The sequence below is a fragment of the Gasterosteus aculeatus genome, chromosome 17 (assembly GCF_964276395.1).
Source record: "Gasterosteus aculeatus chromosome 17, fGasAcu3.hap1.1, whole genome shotgun sequence".
NCBI lineage: Eukaryota > Metazoa > Chordata > Actinopteri > Perciformes > Gasterosteidae > Gasterosteus > Gasterosteus aculeatus.
Window position 1 is genome coordinate 5382914 of NC_135705.1, and position 21991 is coordinate 5404904.

At 46.7% G+C, this 21991-nt stretch overlaps 2 protein-coding genes across 4 annotated transcripts; one reads left to right on the forward strand and one right to left on the reverse strand.

Annotated features, from left to right (window-relative positions):
- Positions 1–1261: 1261 nt before the first annotated feature.
- On the reverse strand, positions 1262–16744 carry znfx1 (zinc finger, NFX1-type containing 1). 2 transcript variants are annotated; one of them, XM_040203185.2, is made up of 19 exons: positions 16611–16744; positions 14195–14248; positions 13033–14093; positions 12718–12940; positions 11675–12039; positions 11393–11572; positions 10953–11059; positions 10134–10372; positions 9868–9999; positions 9505–9653; positions 9066–9206; positions 8846–8963; positions 7847–8064; positions 7357–7496; positions 6930–7062; positions 6313–6480; positions 4856–4966; positions 4585–4680; positions 1262–4389 (listed from the first exon to the last, which is right to left on the reverse strand). In XM_040203185.2, exons 2-19 carry the CDS (start codon positions 14208–14210, stop codon positions 1936–1938), a joined length of 6051 nt encoding a protein of 2016 aa, XP_040059119.2. In that variant the 5' UTR covers positions 14211–14248; positions 16611–16744; the 3' UTR covers positions 1262–1935. The 2 variants fall into 2 exon arrangements, with proteins under 2 accessions (XP_040059119.2, XP_040059117.2); XM_040203183.2 differs by lacking the exon at positions 16611–16744 and adding an exon at positions 14689–15445.
- tbc1d20 (TBC1 domain family, member 20) lies at positions 15896–21753 on the forward strand. Of its 2 annotated transcripts, none has more exons than XM_040203191.2 (8): positions 15896–16487; positions 16757–16942; positions 17041–17121; positions 17521–17707; positions 17889–17990; positions 18583–18724; positions 19206–19384; positions 19534–21753. In XM_040203191.2, the coding sequence occupies exons 1-8, from the start codon at positions 16430–16432 to the stop codon at positions 19805–19807; spliced, it is 1209 nt and encodes a 402-aa protein (XP_040059125.2). In that variant the 5' UTR covers positions 15896–16429; the 3' UTR covers positions 19808–21753. The 2 variants fall into 2 exon arrangements, with proteins under 2 accessions (XP_040059125.2, XP_040059126.2); XM_040203192.2 differs by having other exon boundaries at positions 15896–16481.
- Positions 21754–21991: the final 238 nt, after the last annotated feature.

Here is a 21991-nt window from a genome sequence, read left to right on the forward strand (position 1 = left end):
TGTGCTGAGAGAGCGGGGCGGCTACGTGTTCCATCTCAGGCACAAGCGCTCTGTCCGGGGGAGCATCCCGTAACACGAGGACACCTTTGCGGATGAAAAGCCACCAAGGGAACGCTAATAAGCAATTTTCTGATAATGCGACCCCATTACCCTCGCAGCCAACATAATACCTGCACTCCCTTCTGTGATTATCGACCTTGTTGCTTTTTCTCAGGGACAAAGTAATACTGTCCGGTTTTGTTTTCTTCTTCCTTTCAACACAAAGTGCAACATTAAAATGGTCAAACGATGGCTTCCTCAATGACACATTGAATCTTGGAACTTTATTTGAGTGTTTTAGCGTCACGATGACAAGCTGCATGGTTCATGGGGAGCTGTGGAATGGCTTCGGTGCGAGGATCCTGGCAAGGGAAGTTGGATCAAGTTCAACCATTTAATTAAGATGTAGATCGCCGATGTTTAAGTTTGGTTCCAGATCCGTCAGTCAGGTCCCTCTGCTGCGATGTCTGCCTATTCCAGTCAGAAGATTAAATGCAATATCTAATTAAATGAAACGTGATTACTAAGGTGTACAGATAGCAGTGTGGAATTGTTCTTTTATTCCTTCATTCTATAATTGGCACACCGTTTAAACTTGGCTTGTCGAGACGATCGGTTTTGTCGCGTTGTGGCTGTCTGACGGTCGGTGTCACTGCGCGTGTCAAACCTCATCACTGAGGGACACTTCAGCGGCCGTCTTTGTTGTAGTTTTATAACTTGTGGCTCGCTCCGTTGCAGGAGTTTTATCCTTCAATGTGCTACAGACGGAAAAGAAACCACATAACGTGCGTGCAATGAGTGGTGGGGGGGCTGTAAGATGAAGCCACATGAGATGATAACAGTCCACTCTGTAGGATATTACCATTTATCTGCCCTGCCTCCATCAGTCCAGCCCTCTCCGCCGGGTGCTTGAATCCTCTAAATACTGAAAGGGTGGCACCCTTTTAAAGGTTGCTAAATTGTACTTGTCTGGTCCTTGCGTTTTTCCTTCCAGCAGACAGCAGCGTGCATTGGAGCTGGTTTTGTGACAGGGGCACATTCATCATGTAATAAAGGGATGCAAGCAGCTCCAAAAATGCCCCAAAATGAAACTCAGCGAGCTCCATTAGAGGAATTCTTCAGGATTCTTTCTTTGGCTTCAATGCCAATGATGTCGTCTTAGAGGATGTGATAATCTCATGCTGGTACAACTACGCGCGTGTGAGGGAGAGAGTGGGCCGTGTTTGTTGTAATGGTGAAGGGCATTTGCTTCTCTTTATTTTTAATCCCACAGAACAGCAACTCTGAAAACGGGACGTTGATTATTCCCACGTGCTGCGTTCATGTGCACCTGCCTACGTGAGCTTTTCTACAACACACATGATAGATACACCACAATACAATGCACTATGAATACACATGTTGGTTACATGTTCTTAAGACGGTCTGCCACTTGAAGGCCCTCATAAAAATCACCAACATACATTTTCCACCCCGCTTATTTTCACAGTAAAATGGTATTGGAAGGCACAGCCGTGCTGCTGGTATTTCATAAATGATGTTGTATGTGTGTAACATTAAGATGGACAAATAGATTCACCGTGTTTTATTCCATTTGCACAAGCTTCAAAACTGACACACTTCTTTAACAGTGTTTTACTGCCACCTATTGTTGAACGAGACAACTGTTCCTTACACAAGGAGCGTTCAATAAATGCAGCAATGCATAGCGATTTTTTTTTAAAGAGAAACCCGAAGCAGGAAATGTGAAAAGTAAAAACACTTGGATGTTACTAAATAAAAAAATTAAAATTAAAGCTAGAGTGAAAAACAACTGCCTCCCCAACAGTAAAATGTGAACCTATTCCCTCTTTAGCTGTAGCGACCAACAGGCCTCATTTCGGATTTTCATTGCTCTCAGAGGTGCAGCTGACCAAAGTTGGCGAGGTTGTTGGCCTCGGACCAGGCAGGGTGCTGCGCGCCGTCCATCTCCGAGGCGACTTGGTTGCCGCTCGCCAGACTGTGATTGCCCCCGCCGATGGTGGCCTTGCAGTCCGGGCAGTTGCGACTCTCCACGGCGCCTCCGCACTCGGTGATGACGTAAACGTGGCCGTTGGGACATTTGTACCAGTGGCCGGGCGGCATCTTCAGAGCCGAGACGATCATCTTCCTCTCCTCCTCGCCGATGCCCAGACCCGACATGCGCGGGAGCCTCTCGCCGAGTGCCTCCATGGCTCCTCTCACGCGCTCTTCGTCCTGCTCTGTGTACTGGCCACGCTTCTCCAACACCGCTGTTATTGCTTGGACCTCGGATTGTATTGTGTCACGTCGCCCTCTCACGCCCGCCTCCTGGCAACGGAGGTTGAGTTCGGCCAGCGAGGTGATTCTCTGTAGCTCTCTCTGCAGATCAAAGACCTGCTGCTCTGTGAAACTTTGGTGCCGGTGATTCAGCCATTCCAAGAATTCCTCGACACGCACTCCGAACGTGAGGCTCTGCACTGCCGGCAATTTTTCCCTTTGGACCTTCTTCAGCTTTGCAACGCTTATGAGGAACTCGATCCTGTTCTCCAGGATCCACAGGTCCTTTGCTGTGAGATTCTTTTCTGCCAGTCTTTCGGTGATGTGCATAGAATCTAATTGACACTGAAATTCAAAGAGGTGGTGGTTCTCCGCACACCGACTTTGAAGGGCCCGCCTCTGCTTATTGATATCTGCCTTACGTCCGCTTATCTTTACCTTTACCGTCTCAATCTCAGCAAGGCAGCTGTTGATGTGAGTTCCATAGCGGAGATTCTTGCGGATTGGAGCTTTACACTTGGGACATTCCTTCAGTTTGATGGCCACCTCCTCTCCTTCCTTTGCCTGCTGGCCGGCATCCATCCCCATGTATTGGTCCATGGCTGTGTACTCGATGAGGTGGCCACAGTCCTCCAGCTGGATGAAGTGAGCCTCGGGCTCGTCCTCGGTGCCAAAGAAAATCTCCGTGACCTCGTCGCGGTTACAGATGCGACATTTTCCCGGACACTTGTCTCCGCACAGGCCGATGCACGGGTGGCCGCAGCGCAGGGTCTTGGCACAGGGTTGGTTGCACGGCAGCCGGTCACACGGCTCGTGGCAGAGCTTGCTGCAGCGCTGGTGAGGGCACTGCCAAGCGCAGGGCTCCACGCACGGAGCGCAGGGCAGGCCGCACGGATTCATGCACTTGCTGTGCACGCAGCAGTTCTCGCACGGCTTCCGGCAAGGCGGGCAGGCCATCGGGCAGGGCTCCGGGCACTTGTGAGAGCAGATGAGGAGACGCTCACAGCGGTGGCGGCACGCGGAATGGAAGCGGCCCTGGAAGCACCGGCCGCAGCTTCCGTCACAGGCGTGGCCGCACTGCAGCTGCTTCTGGCAGGGAGTCTTGCATTTGGGCTCGAACGGGTGTGTCTGGTAGAAACACGCGTCTCGTTGGCCGTGGCCGCACTTCAGCCGTAAGGCGACCTTCACCTGGCACAGCGAGGTGCACGGCTCTCCACACAGCGCTGCGCACGGATGGCCGCATTGAAGCAGCTGCTGGCAGGGCTCCTGGCACAAGAACGTCTCCGGGTCCTGGTGGCACGGGACCACCTGGGTGTGCCCGCAGCGCGGTACGACCTTCTCAACCTGCACCGCGCACTGCGGGCACTCTTCGAAGCACAGGAGCGGGCACTTGTGTCCCAGATCGCACGAGACCTTCTGGCAGTTCTTGCGACAGAGGTACTCCTTGTGCTCGGGGTCGCAGGGGTGGCACAACCGCGAGCAGACGTGGCCACAATCCAAACGGAACTCGCAGCGCTTGGTGCAGCCTCCCTCGGGCGCCAGCTCGAAGTCCTCGGCGCAAGACGCTTTCACGCGCCGGTCTGGGTGGTTCTGGCAGCACAGCGTCAGGGCATTTCCAATCTGATCCTTTTCCCTCAGGGTTTGGAAGATGTTCCCCCAGAGTTTGACCTGGCCCAGCATGGCGCAGTTGGCAATACAGTAAAGGCCTTTCTTGGCCCGAGACAAGGCGACACAGACGCGATTGGCGATGCTTAAAAAGCCAGCTTTACCCTGCCGGTTGCTGCGGACCAGAGACAGCAAAACAATGTCGTTCTCTTCTCCCTGGTATTTGTCCACGACGTGAACTTTGACCCCGGCGAACTTGCTGGCGGGCATGAGGTTGCCCAGGCAGTAGAGCTGCCCGGTGTAGGTTGTGAGGATGGTAATTTGTTCTGGTTTGTACCCCTGAAGGATGAGATAGCGACAAAGGGAGACTACAAACTTTGCTTCATGTTGGTTCTGATGGCTTTTCCCTTCTTTGATGTTTTCTTCTAGGTTTTCATGCTCCACGAAGAATAAACTAGTATTAAGGCCCTGTAAAAAAGACATGTAATAACACGTTATTCTTGGATATTTACCACACAACTTTTGTCACATTTTTCTTGCCAAACGATAACAAAAGAAAACCTAAAGTTATGATGCAGATTTGAGACACTAAACATTCATTACAAAATAAATGAAAATAAAAACAGGATGGAACAGCAGCTGGAGAGAAGATAAAATATGCACCTTGATGTTTTCATAGTCAAAAACCGATGGATGGTTTTCCAGCTCAGCGTAGATGTGCGGGGTCAGAAGACAGGCAATTTCTGGCCTCATACGATGCTGGAGAACAAACACAGATAAACCCGTCATACAAATACAGGAGGCACAAACGCACCAATGAATCATTCACTCAAACATATCCATTTCAACCTAGTCTTTAACTGAATGATCTAAATTTCATCAATCGATAGATCTTGCGATGAGAAACAAAACGAGTGTTTGTAAAAACACGAACCTGATAGTTGAGTCTGACGTAAGGAAGTTCCATCTTCACCAGCCGCTCAAACATGGACATCTCCAGGTCAAAGTTCCTAGCGAGTTCATACACCGTGGCACTGGGGCGCAGCTAAAAAAGACAACAACAATAAGGTTACCGTTTCTTGTTCCATCCAGGGGGGGGGGGTGTTAAGTTAATTTGGCAGTTTTATTGTCTGCCTTTAATATATTTTAAGAACCACAGATCTCAACCATTGAGAAATAAGCTTCATGGCCAAATGCCAATGGTGATCAGACTTACTGTTATCATGTAAATGCCAGTGAATCAATACGTATTACACAGTTCCAAGGCAAAGGTGAAGGAAACCATCTATAGTAAGCCTGGAAGGGATTAAAAATATTCCGCTATGAGTTTTGGTTTGAAAGGGACTGGATGGGACTATAAAATATATATGCAAATGCACTCCAACTTTCTTTTCCTCTCTGTTTTGACTTTGCAAAAAGTGTTTGTGTGTAACTGGCCGTGTGTGTGCAGACCTATTTAGCTAGAGGACAGAGTGTGGTTGTGCATGTATGTGGGAGACGTGTGGGGGAGGCAAGATAAATTCCAGTATAAATGTGATGCATTGAGTTCTGCTCGATGCAACACGAAAACCTGTGATTAATGAACAGCGGAACAATGCCAAAGCTTATATTATACAGAGAGTGTGAGGCATCCACCTCCCATACATGCAGATTGCAGCTATGCTACTCCAAAAACAAAGCTCTTGGTCATGAAACAAACTCACTACCAGAATACTTCATCTTGATTCCTTTGCTTAGATTCTTTTTAACCACACCTGTACTAATTTAATGTTCATTTGTTTCAATCGATAAATAATAAATAATTTACTTATGTGCCTAACTGACATTTCTAAGCCTGGTTTTCAGGTGCGCCTCTATTTTGAAATTCCATTCTTGTACTTGCTAAACTTTCATTGCAACTGCAAGCAAACCACGTTTGTTTGTATATTCAAATGCCTTCAAAGATTCATGCATAAACAAAGTACAAGCAGCAAATATTAGGAAACGAGCAGGAAGACGCTGCACAGAAGACAAGGAGACCAGGGCAGAATATTGAGATGTGTGAAAGAATTGGGTGCCATGCAGCTTGTTCGACAGGCTGCCCGTCCATATGTCCCTGGCAGGCCGGGACAATTCTCCGTAATTGTCTACCGATGTCCGGCATGTCACTCCTCCCTTTTATCTATCTTTTGTAATGGCCGGCATGGCGTGTTTCTTCTTTGCCATTTCCTTGCAGGCAGCATGCACAAAACACTCACAACACCAAATCCCTCTGAACAGGTTGTCTTTTTAAATGACGCATATGAAAAAAAGGCCATTGGAGTCAGAAGAAGATGGCTTAATAAAATAAGTGCACAAATTGTCCTGCAGAGCTTCCAAATCCTCGCCCTATTTGTCAGTGCGGGCCGGTACCTGCTGGTGGTCTCCGATGAGGATGAGGTGCTGGCATTCTTTGCTCAGTGTCGTGATGGTGTGAGCCTCCAGAACCTCTGCAGCTTCCTCCACGATCACGATGCGCGGACCGACACTCTGCAGAACGCTCCGGAACTTGGCTGCCCCCGTCGTCGTCATGCCGATAACCTGATGGACGCAGCATTAAATATGAAGCTACAGCCGACTGACGTTAAATGTATCTTAGCAGAAGCAACCGAACGGGAGGAAACGGCTAAATTTGGCTTCTCCGAAAGGTAGCAGAATCAGCCTCCAGCACACATTGTGTTTGTTTCATCAGCACAAAAGCTGAAGACTTTTTCTTGGATGGGTGCAGTACTCTCCGCTGACTGGCTGGCAAACTACCTTAGCATCAATAATAACAGCGTTCATAGTGATCCTCAGAGGCCGTACTGAAATGTTTTTGCTACTGTCCACTTGCATGCAGTATGGCCAAGTAGGGGCTTTTAAATATGTGAAATATTTAGAAGGCTGCAGAGAGCTGAACCTACGCATTCAAGAACCATATGTATGTATATAAGTTGGAGTGAAGTTAAAGTTGTACACATTCATGCTACATTGCTTCACTTTTACCGTACCGTGGCTCTCTTGAGCAGAAAGATGTTCTGATGACGCTTTACATCAGCCAACCTTTCCACTGCGTTCTGATACTCCTCCTCGGACCCATGGATCACGGCACGAATCTCTTCACTGTAGCGAGCCACCCAAGAGCTGCCGGCAAGAATATTAATAGCAAGACAATGTGACAGCAAACCATGTGGAAACTGGGAGACGATCTGCTCAGTATCTAAAAGTATACTCAGCGCCAAAGGAAGTGTGTAGTGCTACTTTTTACTAGTATTTACAATTAGAATAAGACATTTAAGAAGAAAATCAACCGATTTGTCAGTTTGAACAACAGTTAAAACTATGTAAACAAGAGTGCTTGTGGTCCAGTGATGTCTTGTTGGACACTCTGGGACAGACGACGGTCGCTTGGGAAGAACTGTTGACGAGCAGACATACCGATAGAGTCTCCATTTCTCTGGCGTGCTGAGACTCCAAATATCCAGGACAGCCCTTTCCTCCATCTCAGTCATGGTTGAGGTCTTCTTCAGCTCGGCCTTGATTTGGTCCTTCAACCTTTTCTTCTCGAACCGTTGGATCTACGCAAATCAGAACACGGTCACTCTTGAACTTCAAAAGACTTTTGTGGTAAGACTTTTTTGTCGCCCCTTCAATTGAATTCATTCAAATTTGAAATGACCATTTCAGGGGTTGGGTGTGGTGTTTTAAAGGAGGGTATGACGATGCTACAGCATCATCCAGATGAAGTGTATTCAGCCATGTTGTAATGACACCATTAGGACCGTAGTAAAGTGCAGCGCGTTTCACGGTTGCATTAGAGAACTAAATGCCTCCACAATCACATCGTCTGATTGGTCACGGATTGCAAAAATACTCATTAAACGTCAATCCCATTAAAATGTCCACATGACAAATCTCCTAATTTCACCTCCCATCCTTCGTCGCTCTGCTCGGCCTGGATTTCGTGCGCGTCCAGGTTCATAGCCAGCATCCGCTCCTCCACTGCTCTGACATCCTTCTCCTCGTCCTCGTTGCTTCTGTCGTCTCTGCCACTAACGCTGTCCTCAACAAAGCGCTCCTCCATGATCAGATCGGCTTCTTGTGGGATGGCAATGAGCTTCTCCCTCGATTCCAATTTCTCTGCAGCTTTATTCCAAAACATTGGGGTTGAAATCAGTTCGACAGCGGTTAAATCTACAATTTTTAAAGTTGCATGGAGATGAATGATAAATATAATTACTTTTAGAAAATAAAAATCTGAAATGGGTTCCGGATTGTTTATTATTGTGCAAAATCCAGCTGCGGCCATTTTACGTTTAGAATCGAATGGTCATTTTGCCATTTTCTTTTGAAGCACTTTTGAAGGTTTCATTTCAGCTGCACCAAATGCTGTCGACTGGCAATGAAACTAAAACGATAGCCGCCTGATCCGGTTACTTCACCACTTAGGCGTCCGGCGCCGATCACATCAATTTACTTTGAAGTAGGTGGACAATTAGAGAGCGAGCTTCTATTCTGATGAAGTCCCATTCTCCAATATCGCCACATATTTACCATGAATCCTATTCTTTCCCCCCCCCCCCGAGATTACATTATCCGTGAAATCCATTTGTAATGCTTTCGCAGCCATTTATATCTAATGGTTGAGAGTAAGTAAAAGGTAATGACAGTCCAGATCGTCTGTGTCTCATAGTTGACGCTGCTTTCAGTCGATGACATTTGCAACGTATCCCAAAAATTGCGAGTTTATTAAACTGTTAATTCATCCTTGTAAATGAGAGAGGTGCTATTAGGCTTTTCAATAGTTTGAAGAGAAAATGCAAAGGCCTCTTTGGAAGGAATCTTGTGTTAATTTAACTCATCCAGTCACACGGATAAGGTTTTAGTTCTTTTAGTTCAGTGAGTGCCGGTGGAATAAAAGCCTCACCTGGATGTGCATTTGCATTCTCTGTCTCCCTCTGCAGGAGGATGGTGGTATTCAAACCCAACCACTCCATGATCGGATAGTTCCTCTTCACATCCCGCGCCCATAAACCTTCCCCTTTCTGCGAAGCATTTCATAAACAGGAAGTGATGAGTTTGTGTTTGTCTTCGTCTATACGGTCTATCTAGGTTTACGTGAAATGTTTCGGGCGGATTCCCCTCACAGATCGGTGCAGACTGTTCCAGTGTCTGTGTGAGATGAATTTCTGTAAGGCGTCTTCCCGCAGGATGCCTTTCAGAGAACACTCCAGCCTGGTAACCTCATTCTGGATCCCTCTCTCCGCCTCACGCACCTGCTTGTAAACCTGATATACAGGGACAGTAGTTAGTTGGCAGCATTATAATGATATTTGATTAACTAATTATGGCGGGCGCTGCAGTGTGTGTTCAGAACCAGCGACTCGGAGAATGAGAAATACAGGATGAGCAAGGTGGCAGGGTTGTGAGTTTGTGTGTGTGTGTGTGTTGGGTTCAGCAATTGGGTTTCTCGTATCCATTATCTTTTCATTTATTCTCAACATGTTGCAATGAACGAGAGAAAAAGACGTTTGGAGCGGCTTGAAACATCGAGCTCACACTGCAGGTGACTCAGCGGCAGCTCACCTGACCGTAAGCACGACTCAGCGAAGACGGCAGCACTTGTTTGAACTTAGGGGAGCGGGACAGCTCCTTCAGATTGAAACGCTTCAGGATCTCACTGTTGCTGCGCCCTCCTACTCTCACTATTCCTTCTGGCAGAAATTTGTGAATACCTTTTGGAAGCAGAGGCCAAACAAAAAAGCTCATTGGTCTTACATTTCTGCAGGATGGATTCTTCAGTACAAGTTTGTGAAGAAAAAACCCTGGAGGCTGTGAGGCGCATTAGCAAAAGTTTCGGAAATTACAAAAATAAAAACCTCTTCTTTTTAAATCCAGAACCAATCAAAACCAACGTGCAACTCTGAACTTATTGGCATCGCTGCTTACCTTCAAGGAACTGATCCAGGGCATGGTTAGTGTAACACACTACCAGCATTGGAGCTCCGTCTCCTCCCTCTCTCCACAGAGCCTGATTGGTCAACAAAGCGCGGGCAATCTTAAGGCCAACGTAGGTTTTTCCTGAGAAAAATAGAAGACGCCGGATGCGCGTTGATGGATTTGTCGTTTAGCGACGGTGAACAGAATTACATGCACACATCGTTCACGTATCGATGTGGTCGTCATCTTCCAACAATGTCTTTTCAATGCCTCACCAGTGCCAGGAGGTCCCTGTATGATGGTCAGCTCCTTTGTGAGGGCCATACGGAGGGCTCTCATCTGAGACTCATCCAGCCCCAGCGCCTCCTTTCTTGGCCAGGTGTTCTCCGCCAGGCTGTGAAAGGGCTTCATGTTGCACTTATGCTCGGGGTCAGCAACAGACTTCAGGTCGTAAGAGTCGTTCCATCGCAGATACGCTGGGGCTAGCACATCCTTGCTGCACTCCACGATGTACCTGGACATATCATGGATCTTATCATTCCTTTTAGCATCGACTATCTGTAGGAGGAGGGTGGAGAGACTTCTCATTAATAGACACGCGGTTAATGTTTTGCCTCCAAGAGGACCATTTAAAACGTTCGGTTGAACTGCAGTTCAATAATCATGATGAAGCTCAAATGCCTTCAGCATTAGAGGGAGCCTGTGCAGCTCTCGCTGAAAAGCAGCCGCAGGTGACGGCTGCGGGTTGATGATGAATGTTAAAAACAGCGTTCCATTAGCACAAGTGGAGAACAATCACAAAAGCAATTAGACCGACGTAATAATGTTAACTACTCGAAATCTCTCCAAAGAGACATCTGCATATGAATGTATAATCAGCAGGGAACAGAAAAAAGACTTTGCCATTGCTCCTTTTCTGTGGTCTAAATAGTGTTGAACAGTCTAAAAACAGCTGAAGAGCAAAAAGAGGCGGGACGTGTTGGTGCCGTTTCAGAACTCTGTGGTTATTGTCGAAGAGATCAAATAAAAAGAACCGACTTTGAATGTTGCTGCGCAGAACATAAAACTCAAAACAAAAGAAACACTGGTTCAACCTCTGGAAGGGCAGGTTGTCCTCCTCCAGCTCCTTCAGACCATCCAGGACGTAGCGATAAGCCTCAAAGTACGCCGTGGTCTCAATCATCAGGAACGGCCGATCATTCTGCGAGAACAAAACAGGTTTCCTTTTTTTTCTGTACATACGTTTTATTTGAATGCATAAATCTCTGCTTCCCTCCAGCTATCTTGCACGTTAGCGAGTTAACAGCCTCTGTGAGGTTTTGCGTGACCTCATTTTGGAGGATGTAGCTTGTGGTATAGTTTGGCTCACCCCTCGTATTCGAGTTACGGCTGAACTTATTAAAAACGCCGCTGCCTTTTAGCTAAATAAAACCTAATCATTTGGAAAATCGTTTCATTTGCAGATTTTGGAGATTTAAGTGGGTGAAATTGGACCGTGACTTCATGCATTCTGCTCACACACGTCGCCGCCCACCTCAATTCTGGCCAACTTCCATCTGCTCTCTTCGGTGAAGGCAACGGTGACTAGTCCCTTCTTCAGGCTTTTGGGTTCCCGTTCAGATACTGTGGCATACAAGAAGCTCTGAAAATTATCACACGACAAGCAGACCAGGGAGCCATAGATCAGCCTCTTGGAGTTCTCCCAGATCACAGACTGTGGGGCAGATGGAAGAGAGATTAATGTACGGGTAATATATGCATGTATGCATGACTTTAAATTGTAATAAACAGCTAAATCCATCCAAGACCAACCAACCTTGAATGGCTGAACGTCAAATTTGATTATGTAGGCCATGCCGGAAAACGTGCACTTGGGCACCACCAGTTTGGTGTCAAAGTACACCCTGATGTCATCAAACTGCTGGGCCCTCAGATGAGCATGACGTCCTCCTTCGCTCGCTCCCCTTTCCATCTGGTCCTGAAGCAGTTGCTGGATCCCCTCACGGAGCGGCCGCACAAAGTCCTCTCTCATCAGCCGGAAGTGCGTGTCCAGGTAGAGGTGGGTGCTGGTGTAGCACCGAGAGGTGAGGTTAGGTCTCAGGAAGGGCCTCTGCTCCTGCTGAAACTCCTCCGGTGTTGGGTAGATGGGTATAGTCCGGAAATCCTCTTGTGTTTCTTCACCTGGGTCAGAAACATTTAAGTTTTCTCACACAAATATGTAATTGTATCCGGGTTTGAGTTTTTGAGTGTGTGCGCCTGCGAGTGTGACAGTTTGTGTTGTGTGTGTCTGTGAGTGTAGTTTAGAGCAGCGATTCCCAAAGTGTGGGCTGCGGGTGGGCCGCGAGAGGTCATTCACAATAAATAAAGAAAGTTTTTTAATTTTTAATTTTCAAAGTTTGAAATTAATATAAAAATATTTATGATGCCTCGCGCGAGACAGACTTTTGCTCGCGGATGTTTGATTTTGGTTAAATTCTTAAGGTCATTTAATGATCACTAGTTTATGTTTTGATCATAGTTGTGATTAAAGGTTTGGGTGGGCCGCGAAAGATTTTCAGATTTCAAAGTGGGCCGCGGCATTCTTGAGTTTGGGAACCGCTGGTTTAGAGAACAAGTTCTGACCTATTATGTAATTATTATGTTCAAGGAGCAACCTGTTTGGCCACCCGTTTTTTTGCACTATAAATTTGCATAGTGCAAAGTTCTGTTTTAGAATAAAGGGTTGGAAATTAATGCTCTTTTTAATGCTGATTAATTGAAAAAATAATCAATCGATTATCAAAATAATCCTTAGTTGCAGCCCCATAGCACTTATAGCATAGATATCTCTGTGCATGAGGCCTTGATCTGTGTCATCACCTCCGGTGGGTAGAAGGGAATAGGTGTCCTTGTTGGAGCGAAGGGTTCCCTCCCTGGATTTCACTTGGAGATGCTTGATCAGGCCGTCGATATTCTCCAACCTCTCCTCCATTTGAGGCCGGATGTCCACCCCCAACACCATCAAGGTGTGGATGGAGGCTTTGAGCAGAGTCAGCAGCATACTCGGGGCCTGGGCCGAGCTGGCGGGGAAAAAGTTGAGGACCTGGAGAGCAGAATGTTGAGGATTATACTTCAGATGAATTAAACAGTTTGGTTCTTCCATTCCTTCTTTCTTTCTTTCTTTCTAGTATTTACCTCTGACAGAATAGTCAAGATGTTTTCCAAGTGCCGAGGGTAGTCTTCCATGCGGTCAACGTTGGACTCTGACCCCATGCCCCCCACATAGTGGGGCAGGACGGTGCGGAAGAAACCGGAATCTTTTATGGTGCCGGCCAGGTGCTGCCGGGTGCTCTTGTCTGCCTGCGATGTGAAGGCTTTACTCAGCACCAGGCAGAGGACCTCGATATGGTTCTTCCCCATTTCCGTCGCACCCACGACCTCTTTCAGGGCCGGGTGAGCGGACAGCGTGATGGCCACCACGTACGGATCGTTTTCTGAGAGATCGCGCAGGATTTTATAGTCCAGTCCACGGCCATGAGGTGCCCTCAATCTGCCTGCGGAATTCGATCTCCCGTCCCCACCTCCATCCAAACTGTGTTCTCCTCTCCCAACACCCATTTCAGGGCTCCCCCGAGACGCTACTCTGCCCGCGTCTCCTCCTGCTCCTGCAGCAGCTGCTCCTCTTATCACCCTTCCTTTGCCTGCTGCTGCTGCTGCTGCTCCTCCTCGTACCCATCCATTCCCTGGTGTTAGTCCTGCTCCTCCTACTCCCCTTCCTTTCCCTGCTGGTGTTCCTCCACCTATTCCCCTTCCTTTCCCTGATGGTGTTCCTTCACCTATTCCCCTTCCTTTCCCTGATGGTGTTCCTCCACCTATTCCTCTTCCTTTCCCTGCTGGTGTTCCTCCACCTATTCCCCTTCCTTTCCCTGCTGGTGTTCCTCCACCTATTCCCCTTCCTTTCCCTGCTGGTGTTCCTCCACCTATTCCCCTTCCTTTCCCTGCTGGTGTTCCTCCACCTATTCCCCTTCCTTTCCCTGCTGGTGTTCCTCCGCCTATTCCCCTTCCTTTCCCTGCTGGTGTTCCTCCGCCTATTCCCCTTCCTTTCCCTGCTGGTGTTCCTCCACCTATTCCCCTTCCTTTCCCTGCTGGTGTTCCTCCACCTAATCCCCTTCCTTTCCCTGCTGGTGCTCCTCCACCTATTCCCCTTCCTTTCCTTGCTGCTGCTGCTGCAGGCGAATGAACCCCAGCATCATCACCTGGAAGGAGGTGGGGGGGGGGGGTGTTAAGATATTTGCATTTTGAAAATTAAAATGTACATTAGAGTTGTATGAGTTGCCATCTTTAGGTCGTCACCTACCAGTCAGCCTTTCCATGGTTGCTGCTACAATTTAGGTTGTTACACCGACGACCTCTGTGTGACAAGAGATGAAGAAAGAGAAGGTAACAACGTCACTTTTGACCACGAACACACCTGTTTTAAAAGGAGGCTTAATTGAAGCCACGAAGAAGACATAATTTAAAAGGGCTCGTAGCCAACGGGTCGGAACACCGGGCGAAGAGTTGTGCTCAAGCAGCCTCCGGTACTTCTATGTACCAATGACCTAGTTAACTCAGAGGGAGTCTGCCCCCTGCTGGATCTTCGATGATAGGTTTCTTTTCTCCAGAAATTGAAGTTTTCTTTCCTACACCTCCGATGCTGACTAAGTTATTTTTGTTTTCTAATTTAAATCCTGGTACTTATTTACTCTCACTTTTATATTCTATTCCCCGTTGTTGATTATTTAGCCGGCTCGCTCTACCACCCGCCCCTTCTTAACAAACGCGGCATTATGAATAAAAGAAATGACTTACCAAGACAATCCACTGGGCGTGAATAAATCCACAATACAAAAAGGGCCGTGCTAATGAAGCTAACCCCGTTAGCAAGCATCACAGTGCCGCACCCTGTGAGCTGTGCGGTCCCGACTAGCTCTCACTTCACTCAGTTCAGGAAGCTGCCTTTTAAATCTGTCATTTTAGCTTTCGTTTCATCAGAACGAACAAGCTCCACCTATTAGTCAACGGTATGTAACTTATGTGAGTCACAGGCACGTGTTTAACTTCGACGCGCAGACAGGAAAAGATGCCCTTTGGAGTGTTAGTCACAGGTGCACTTGGTAGGAAGCAGTGATGGTCCATCAAGGTTCGGCCAACGCCCTGATACTGTCAGTGCTTGCTCATTAGGAGGGGTGTGACACACTAGACACCGGGAGCGACACTATCATGTGTTGTGTTATTTAACACGCACACACGGCAGCATGGCATCGTTCATGTCTACGACTGCTTATTTCCACACCTCGCATCTCCGCATCTGCCCCGATCCCGCAATACCTGCCCCAGCCCCCCCGGGTCCTACGTTCCCACTCTAAATATTTCCATGAACATGAATAAAACACCGTATATTTTTAACAAATGGCGATTGGCTCCTTTCTGTTCACATCAATACTGATGCATTAACGTGTGAGCTGCAGTTTATATGGTTCGGTGTGTAAAACACGAATCTGTAGATTATGCCTATTGCTGTCAAAGAGACCAAATGTAGGGAAGTAAAAAAGTTTACCTCTGGAATGAAAGAGAGGTAAAGTAGAAGAATTAAGTAGGGACATAACATGAAGATAAATCAGGAATCAGGAAACATTTATTGCCAAAATATGTCAAACATACAAGGAATTTGTCTTGGCGGTTGTTGCGTGACAGTAGAGTCGACAGTGTAACAATAGACAACAAGACAGCAGTGCACAAGTAATAAAATAAAGTAAAATCAAATGCTAATGCAATGGGTTAGTAGAATAAGGCTATGGGTTAGTATAAAACAATAGAATAAAGTTAGTTAAAAAATTAAAATATTAAAAAAGTTAAGCAAATATTAAGCATAAAGTGCACTAGCGAACAAGTGACAAAGTGACGAGTGACGACAAAGTGAAAAATTACAGTTTAAGTGACATGACAAATTAGGATGATTAATGAATCAACTAACTAACAAGTAAGCCATGTTTAAAAATACGTAATAAAAGCATTTATAACAATATTGTTGGTATTGTTGGGATATTTTAAATCACGATTAGTATTTGATCCACTCGTCCGGTGGACTCCTCCTCCGTTTATGTTCGGTCACCTTACGTCATCCTGTCCCTACGTCATCATTCAGTCAGAGGGGAGACGCTAGCTAAAGCCGAAGTATCCTATTGGTCGCTTCCGTCAATGTAAACATGTAGCCGGTTCACCAGTAAATGGTGTAAAAGCTCTGCTATTAAAACCGCGTTTTGCAACTGTCAACACGTTTTTCGGCAGTACGAATAATGATGGATGTGTCGCTAAAAATAGCATTTCCGGAGCCCGGGCAATTCAGTGTTAGCTTGATAACTAGCTAACACTGACTAGCTAGCTAGCTAACCATTGGGCCGTGGCTGTATTGGCTGGCCTTGTCAATTAGACAGCTAGCGCTCGGTTGGAAGTCATGACGGTCTAAATCGAGGGCAGCCACGCAAAGGAAGATGGCAAGTAACGTTTATGCAATCTAACAAAGACGTATCAAGAAGCGGAGACTAAAACAATGAGTACATCGAGAGGTGCTGGTGCCTCCTCACCGGTGAACGGAAAACAAGGTAACGGTAAGTTTGACAAGTCCCTCAGGTTGTTTACCGCTAGCGGTGGTTGGCTGTCTTCACGTTGGGCAACCATGCGTTTTTAAGGCATTTCAGAAAAAAACCTTTCAATGACATTAGCGAGCTCACTTGTGGCCGTTGCTAAAGTTGGCGTAACCATTCCCTCACGAGCCTCGGCGAAACGTTACGTCTACGAAACGGCTAACGCTTAATGTAACGTCCGAGTAACGTCCGCTCGCCCCCTCGAGATAAACGCCCCACTTGCTGTGCCTCAGACTGGGACACCCGACGGAGGAGGAAGATCGCGGACATCACGCACGCCCTCGGCGCGAGCCCGGTGGACGTGGCGGCTCTGAGGAGGATGGCCATCAGCGAAGGCGGTCTGCTGACCGATGAGTTACGCCGTCAGGTGTGGCCTCGGCTTCTCAACGTCCCTCCCCACGTCCTGGAGCGGCAGCCAGGTATCTCTTCCCCCTCCCGGGACGGCCGCGGCATGGTCTACTCCCACCTCGGGTGTTTTGCTGTGTGGCAATGCTGATTGGGTGCATGTCTTGTCCAGAAACTGTGGAGAGGGAGGACAACAAGGACTACAACCAGGTGCTGCTGGACGTCCAGCGATCGCTGCGGAGGTTCCCGCCTGGTGAGTGTAGAGAACCGATGAATGAAGCGCCCCCCCCCTCCTGTGGATGTTGTACTGTGAAACCACTGATGGATGAACACACTGCCAGGCTGTGCACGAAGCCCGAGCATCACGTCTCGACATTTGGACTTTTAAGTTAATGTTATGAACACACAGTAGTACGACTGACATTTGTAAATCCCAGGCAGAAACGTATTTGCTCAGTCTACAGTGGTTAGTTTCCATAGTAACCTGTAAATAAACAATTAACTAATGTTTCTTTTGGAGGGAAAACACTGAATGAATGTTTAACTTGTTTGTTTGTTGTCGAATTTTGTGCCGGCTTTTGACTAGTGGGTGAAAGCCTACACGAACTTAACAGCTGCATTTTTTTTTTTTGCTCTCTGTGTACTTTTACAGGTATGCCAGATGAGCAGCGGGAGGGTCTCCAGGAAGAACTAATCAACATCATCCTCCTCGTCCTAAAACGCAATACCCAGCTGCACTACTACCAGGGATACCATGACATCGTTGTCACCTTCTTATTGGTCCTGGGAGAGCACCTTGCAACCGCCCTGGTGGAAAAGCTCTCCACGCACCACCTCAGGCACTTACCACTTATTTAATCTGCAGCTGCTTTTTTTTTTTTTTACTGTGCTGCCCGCTTTCTCAGCTTTTCTTTCTCGGTTATCTGTCCACACGTGAGGATGGAAAATAATCATCGCCACTGCCTTGTCAATGGTCTAATGTGCCTTCTAAGAAGACTTAATCCATTTCTTTCTTTCCAGGGACTTCATGGATCCTACCATGGACAACACCAAACACATTCTTAACTATTTGATGCCCATCATTGAGAGGGTCAACCCCGAAGTGCATGACTTCATGCAACAGTAAGACTCTCTGTTTTAGTGATGACACGCAAAATCCAATTCTATTCTGTGTAACATAAAACTTTGAAAATGAGAGCTCCCTCCTCGCTCTATTTGCAGTTTAAAGATAATAATGCACAGTATTTCAGCTATTATTAAGGCAGAATTGTCCTCATACCCTACATGACTGAGGCTATATATGTGTGTTCTGTCTGAAGCAGTGTTGTTCTACATGAATCGTGGCGCCACTCTCAAGATCTTCTTCCTGGTGTTTTTAAAACAGTAAAGTTTAATGTTAAACCTGAGCATGCTTCAAGAAAAAAAGATCACATTATTGTTGTAAGGGAAGCAGGAGAGTGACTTTGCACTGACAGCATACTGATCCCATTATATCCGCTCAAGTTAAGTCTGTAAAGATTTAACACGACAGGTCATTAAGTCTTCCGCTCGGAGGGCCGCCCTCTACATCCTTCACTTACACCATAATACCATATTATGACAAATTTTTAATAACATGTCATTTACTGGGTCCCTTGAGTGGAGCGTTAGGCACACGTTACAGTTTTGTGCGCTAATGTAAGTTGATCGCTTCCATTTATCGATTGATTCTTAGGGCTGAGGTGGGGACAGTCTTCGCTCTCAGTTGGCTGATCACCTGGTTTGGACACGTCCTGTCCGACTTCCGCCACGTTGTCCGGTTGTACGACTTCTTCCTGGCCTGCCATCCGTTGATGCCTATCTACTTTGCTGCTGTGGTAAGTTTATATACTCTGTAATCAGCTTTTGTAAGTTTGCAATTTAGAGTTACTAATTTAGAAGCTGTCATTTACAGTGTGTGGACTCAGTCACAGGCAAGAACATTTGCGTGAGCTACATCTATTGATGTGTACTTCCGAGGAGAAACATTACATTTTGGTTCAATTTTTCATTGACATAGTTCAGTAGGTGACCTGAGATCCTCTGTGTTCCTTCACACATAACACACTTTGTGTGAGGAGGTTCTGGGTGTGCGGTTATATAGATAAGCCCTCGAAGATGTCCCAGATCCAATGATAAGCAAGTATGACATCTGGTCTTAGCCAGAGGACACAGTCACGTTGTCCCTTTGCACAATCTTTAGTAGACGTTGGGAAACATAAAGAGCAATATTCTTCTGTATTAGATTTGTGTAAACTAAAAGGAAAGAAACTCATCAAGTTCATACTTGTATTCATCAAAGTGGTCGCTGTGTTGCAGATTGTGCTGCACAGAGAAGAGGAGGTGTTGGAGTGTGAATGCGACATGGCCATGGTTCATCACCTGCTGTCCCAGATTCCCCAGGATCTGCCGTACGAGACACTCATCAGCCGAGCGGGAGACCTCTTTGTCCAGTTCCCTCCCTCTGAACTGGCCAGAGAGGCCGCCTCACATGACAGGTACCTAACTCCCTAGGGTTTCCACCTGGCCTTCTCGCAGACGCTCATCACTTTCTTCTCCTTCTCCACTCCAGTTGCTCACTGTTCTTTCATTAACACTTTTTTCTGTTTCGCTCTCTTTGTATCCGTCTCTTTTTTTCCCCCCTAAGCATGGCAGCCTCTACCTTTAAGGACTTTGACCTCGCGTCCACTCAACAGCGACCAGACTCGGTTCTCCGTCGCCGTCGGCGACAGAAACAAGCGGCGCTGGAGCGCTCGGCGGCTGCGGCGGCGACAGCCGTAGCGTCGGTGGCCCAGCCTTCGGCAGCGCGGAGGTTCGTCCGGCTGGCCGTCATGGGGCTCACGGTGGCTTTAGGGGCAGCAGCTCTCGCGGTGGTCAACTCTGCCCTGGAGTGGGCCCCCAAACTGGACTTTTTCCCTTGAGCTGCTCCTCTTTTGCTCCCGTGCTCCAGCAGAACTGTCCTTGAATGCTGGCAGGTCTTCCCCCACCCACACACCACGCAGTCCAACACTGTCTCCACACCGAACCAGTAAACGCTCCCTATTTTCATTTCTTAGGATGTGTCTTAACGTCCAATATATATATATATATATATATATATGGCCTCTAAGGCTCCGGCTGAAGGTCCCTATTAATGACCCGAGAAGAGCGGGCACCAGCAAGACCGCTGCTACGGCTGGTGCTCTGAAATGAACGGCCCATCCAGTTATAATGAAGAGACCGTTTTTATAAGAACTCTTAACTGATGGTGTCATCATCAAAAGTGTATTTATAGCTCGTGTTAGGATAATCTGATATCGTGTTATGCTCACAAAGATGTATGCCTATAGCTTGGTGGACTCATTACACTTGAAACTGCTGCCAATTAAGAGGGCTTGACTGAATGTATGAGGGGGTGAATGGGGGGGTCTGTGTGGTCGCAACCGATTTGTTATCCCTTTGATACCTGAAATAAGACCAAATAGACGATCTTTAGAATCATTTTGTATTATTTACTGTTTCCTAATTTATAGGTATACACGCAGAGGTAAAGAGAGATGCTAATGAGACGGAGGCACCTTGTCATGGTCACAGTTGTGTTATGTTTTAGGTACTTTCGCCCATCTTAATATCTTCAAAAGTTTTTTTTGATGAGACGGAATAGCTTTACAACATGTCAACAGCGGTCACACCTAAATATGCATTTCAGTTGTAACTCAAGGTCGGGGTCAGCTAGACATATCTGCAAAATACGATTAGTGTCATCCAGGTAAATGTGGTTTACCCGGCTTAAAATCTCAACTTCCAACGGATTTGGCCCCAGACTGGAGTAAATCGTTCACGGTCCATGAAGTAAAAAAACAAGAGGAAGAAAAGTCAACCATCTTGAACTAGCTTTACTTGCACACTTTTTTAGTTTTTTTTTTTTAATCCCCACTTAAGAAGTGTGACACGGCCTCTCTAAAGACTGTATGCTTTCTGCGTGACCTTTTCTGGAGTAGATGATTCCATCTCCGTACAGTTTAGTAACGCACTCATTTGCTTTATCTAGTAAAGTAACCGAAAAATAGAGAAAAACGGACTTTATATTTTAGTGCATATTCTGTAGTCTTCGGGCACAAGGGGGGGACCCACCACACTGCAGGTTTTGTAAAATCCATTTAATATTAGTCTGATAGGTGCTTTTCTCACTACTCCTCAAAGGGTGCTCCTGTCAGGGGGAGAAAGCGCCCGAGCCTTCATATTAACGCCAAGGTTTTTGTGTTTAAAAAGTGCATTTGGCTTTAACATGTAACGCTAACTAGTCCAGCTCATTCCATCGTTCCCGTCATTCTCATTCAGTCACATGTTCGGGGTCGTAGGGCTTTGCTCGGGCTTCAGGTGGTGTCTCACGTACCCCGAATAGCCGCGTCTCATCTGGATAAATGTAGAGCATTTTAATATAAGAATTTGGGTTGTCTGCAATCTTTTAGGATGTATTTTGCTGCACAGAAAATGATCAGTTATTGACTTTGGCTACAGCTACACGACAACCACTCAACTAAAACCTTTCACTTGAAAGAGAGAAGTTGTTTTTCTGCCGTACTCCGAGCCGAATGCTTTGGCGTCCCGCTTCCTGTGCTGTGGTCGATCGGTTCGTTGACTTTGTGGCGAGCCAACGATTCAGCGCTGAACAGGATCCACACACTGATGAAAATGTCCAAGGAGCGAGGTGCCTGAGAGCCGAGCTGTATCGTAGCACACCGTGCATCTGCACTCAGTGGTTTCTCATTTGTTATCATCATCGCATCAAGTAATTGATCTGCCTTTTGTTTGTTTCTTTATAATGAAACTGTCACACTAATGTAAAGGTTGTACAAGAGAATGCTAATAAACGAGTGAAAACGTACAATGTTGGCAATAGAGACTTCTATATAACCCTATGCTTTTGATTATTGTTTTTCTCTACACCTTTAACAGTTTTTTAACGAGGCCTTCTGACAGGAATTGCTTTATTTGTTTTGTCACGTCGGCTCTCTTATCACACACCTGCTAGTCGTCCTCCAGACTTTTGGTTCCTCCACAAGTAACCATTTCAACTCCCTTTTTTTAAAATTGTCTCCCCAAAGCAACAGTGCAACACAGAT

Bases quoted from the DNA above. Each gene is read 5' to 3' on its own strand.
- tbc1d20 (XM_040203191.2), top strand. From the start codon at position 16,430: ATGAGTACATCGAGAGGTGCTGGTGCCTCCTCACCGGTGAACGGAAAA. The intron at 16,488-16,756 runs GTAAGTTTGACA...GCTGTGCCTCAG, and splicing joins GAACGGAAAACAAGGTAACG to ACTGGGACACCCGACGGAGG. The intron at 17,708-17,888 runs GCACTTACCACT...CTTTCTTTCCAG, and splicing joins CTCTCCACGCACCACCTCAG to GGACTTCATGGATCCTACCA.
- znfx1 (XM_040203185.2), bottom strand. The intron at 12,040-12,717 runs GTGATGACACAG...TTTCTGACCCAG, and splicing joins TTCCCTTCTACCCACCGGAG to GTGAAGAAACACAAGAGGAT. The intron at 10,373-10,952 runs GTTGAACCAGTG...TGATATGTCCAG, and splicing joins GACAACCTGCCCTTCCAGAG to GTACATCGTGGAGTGCAGCA.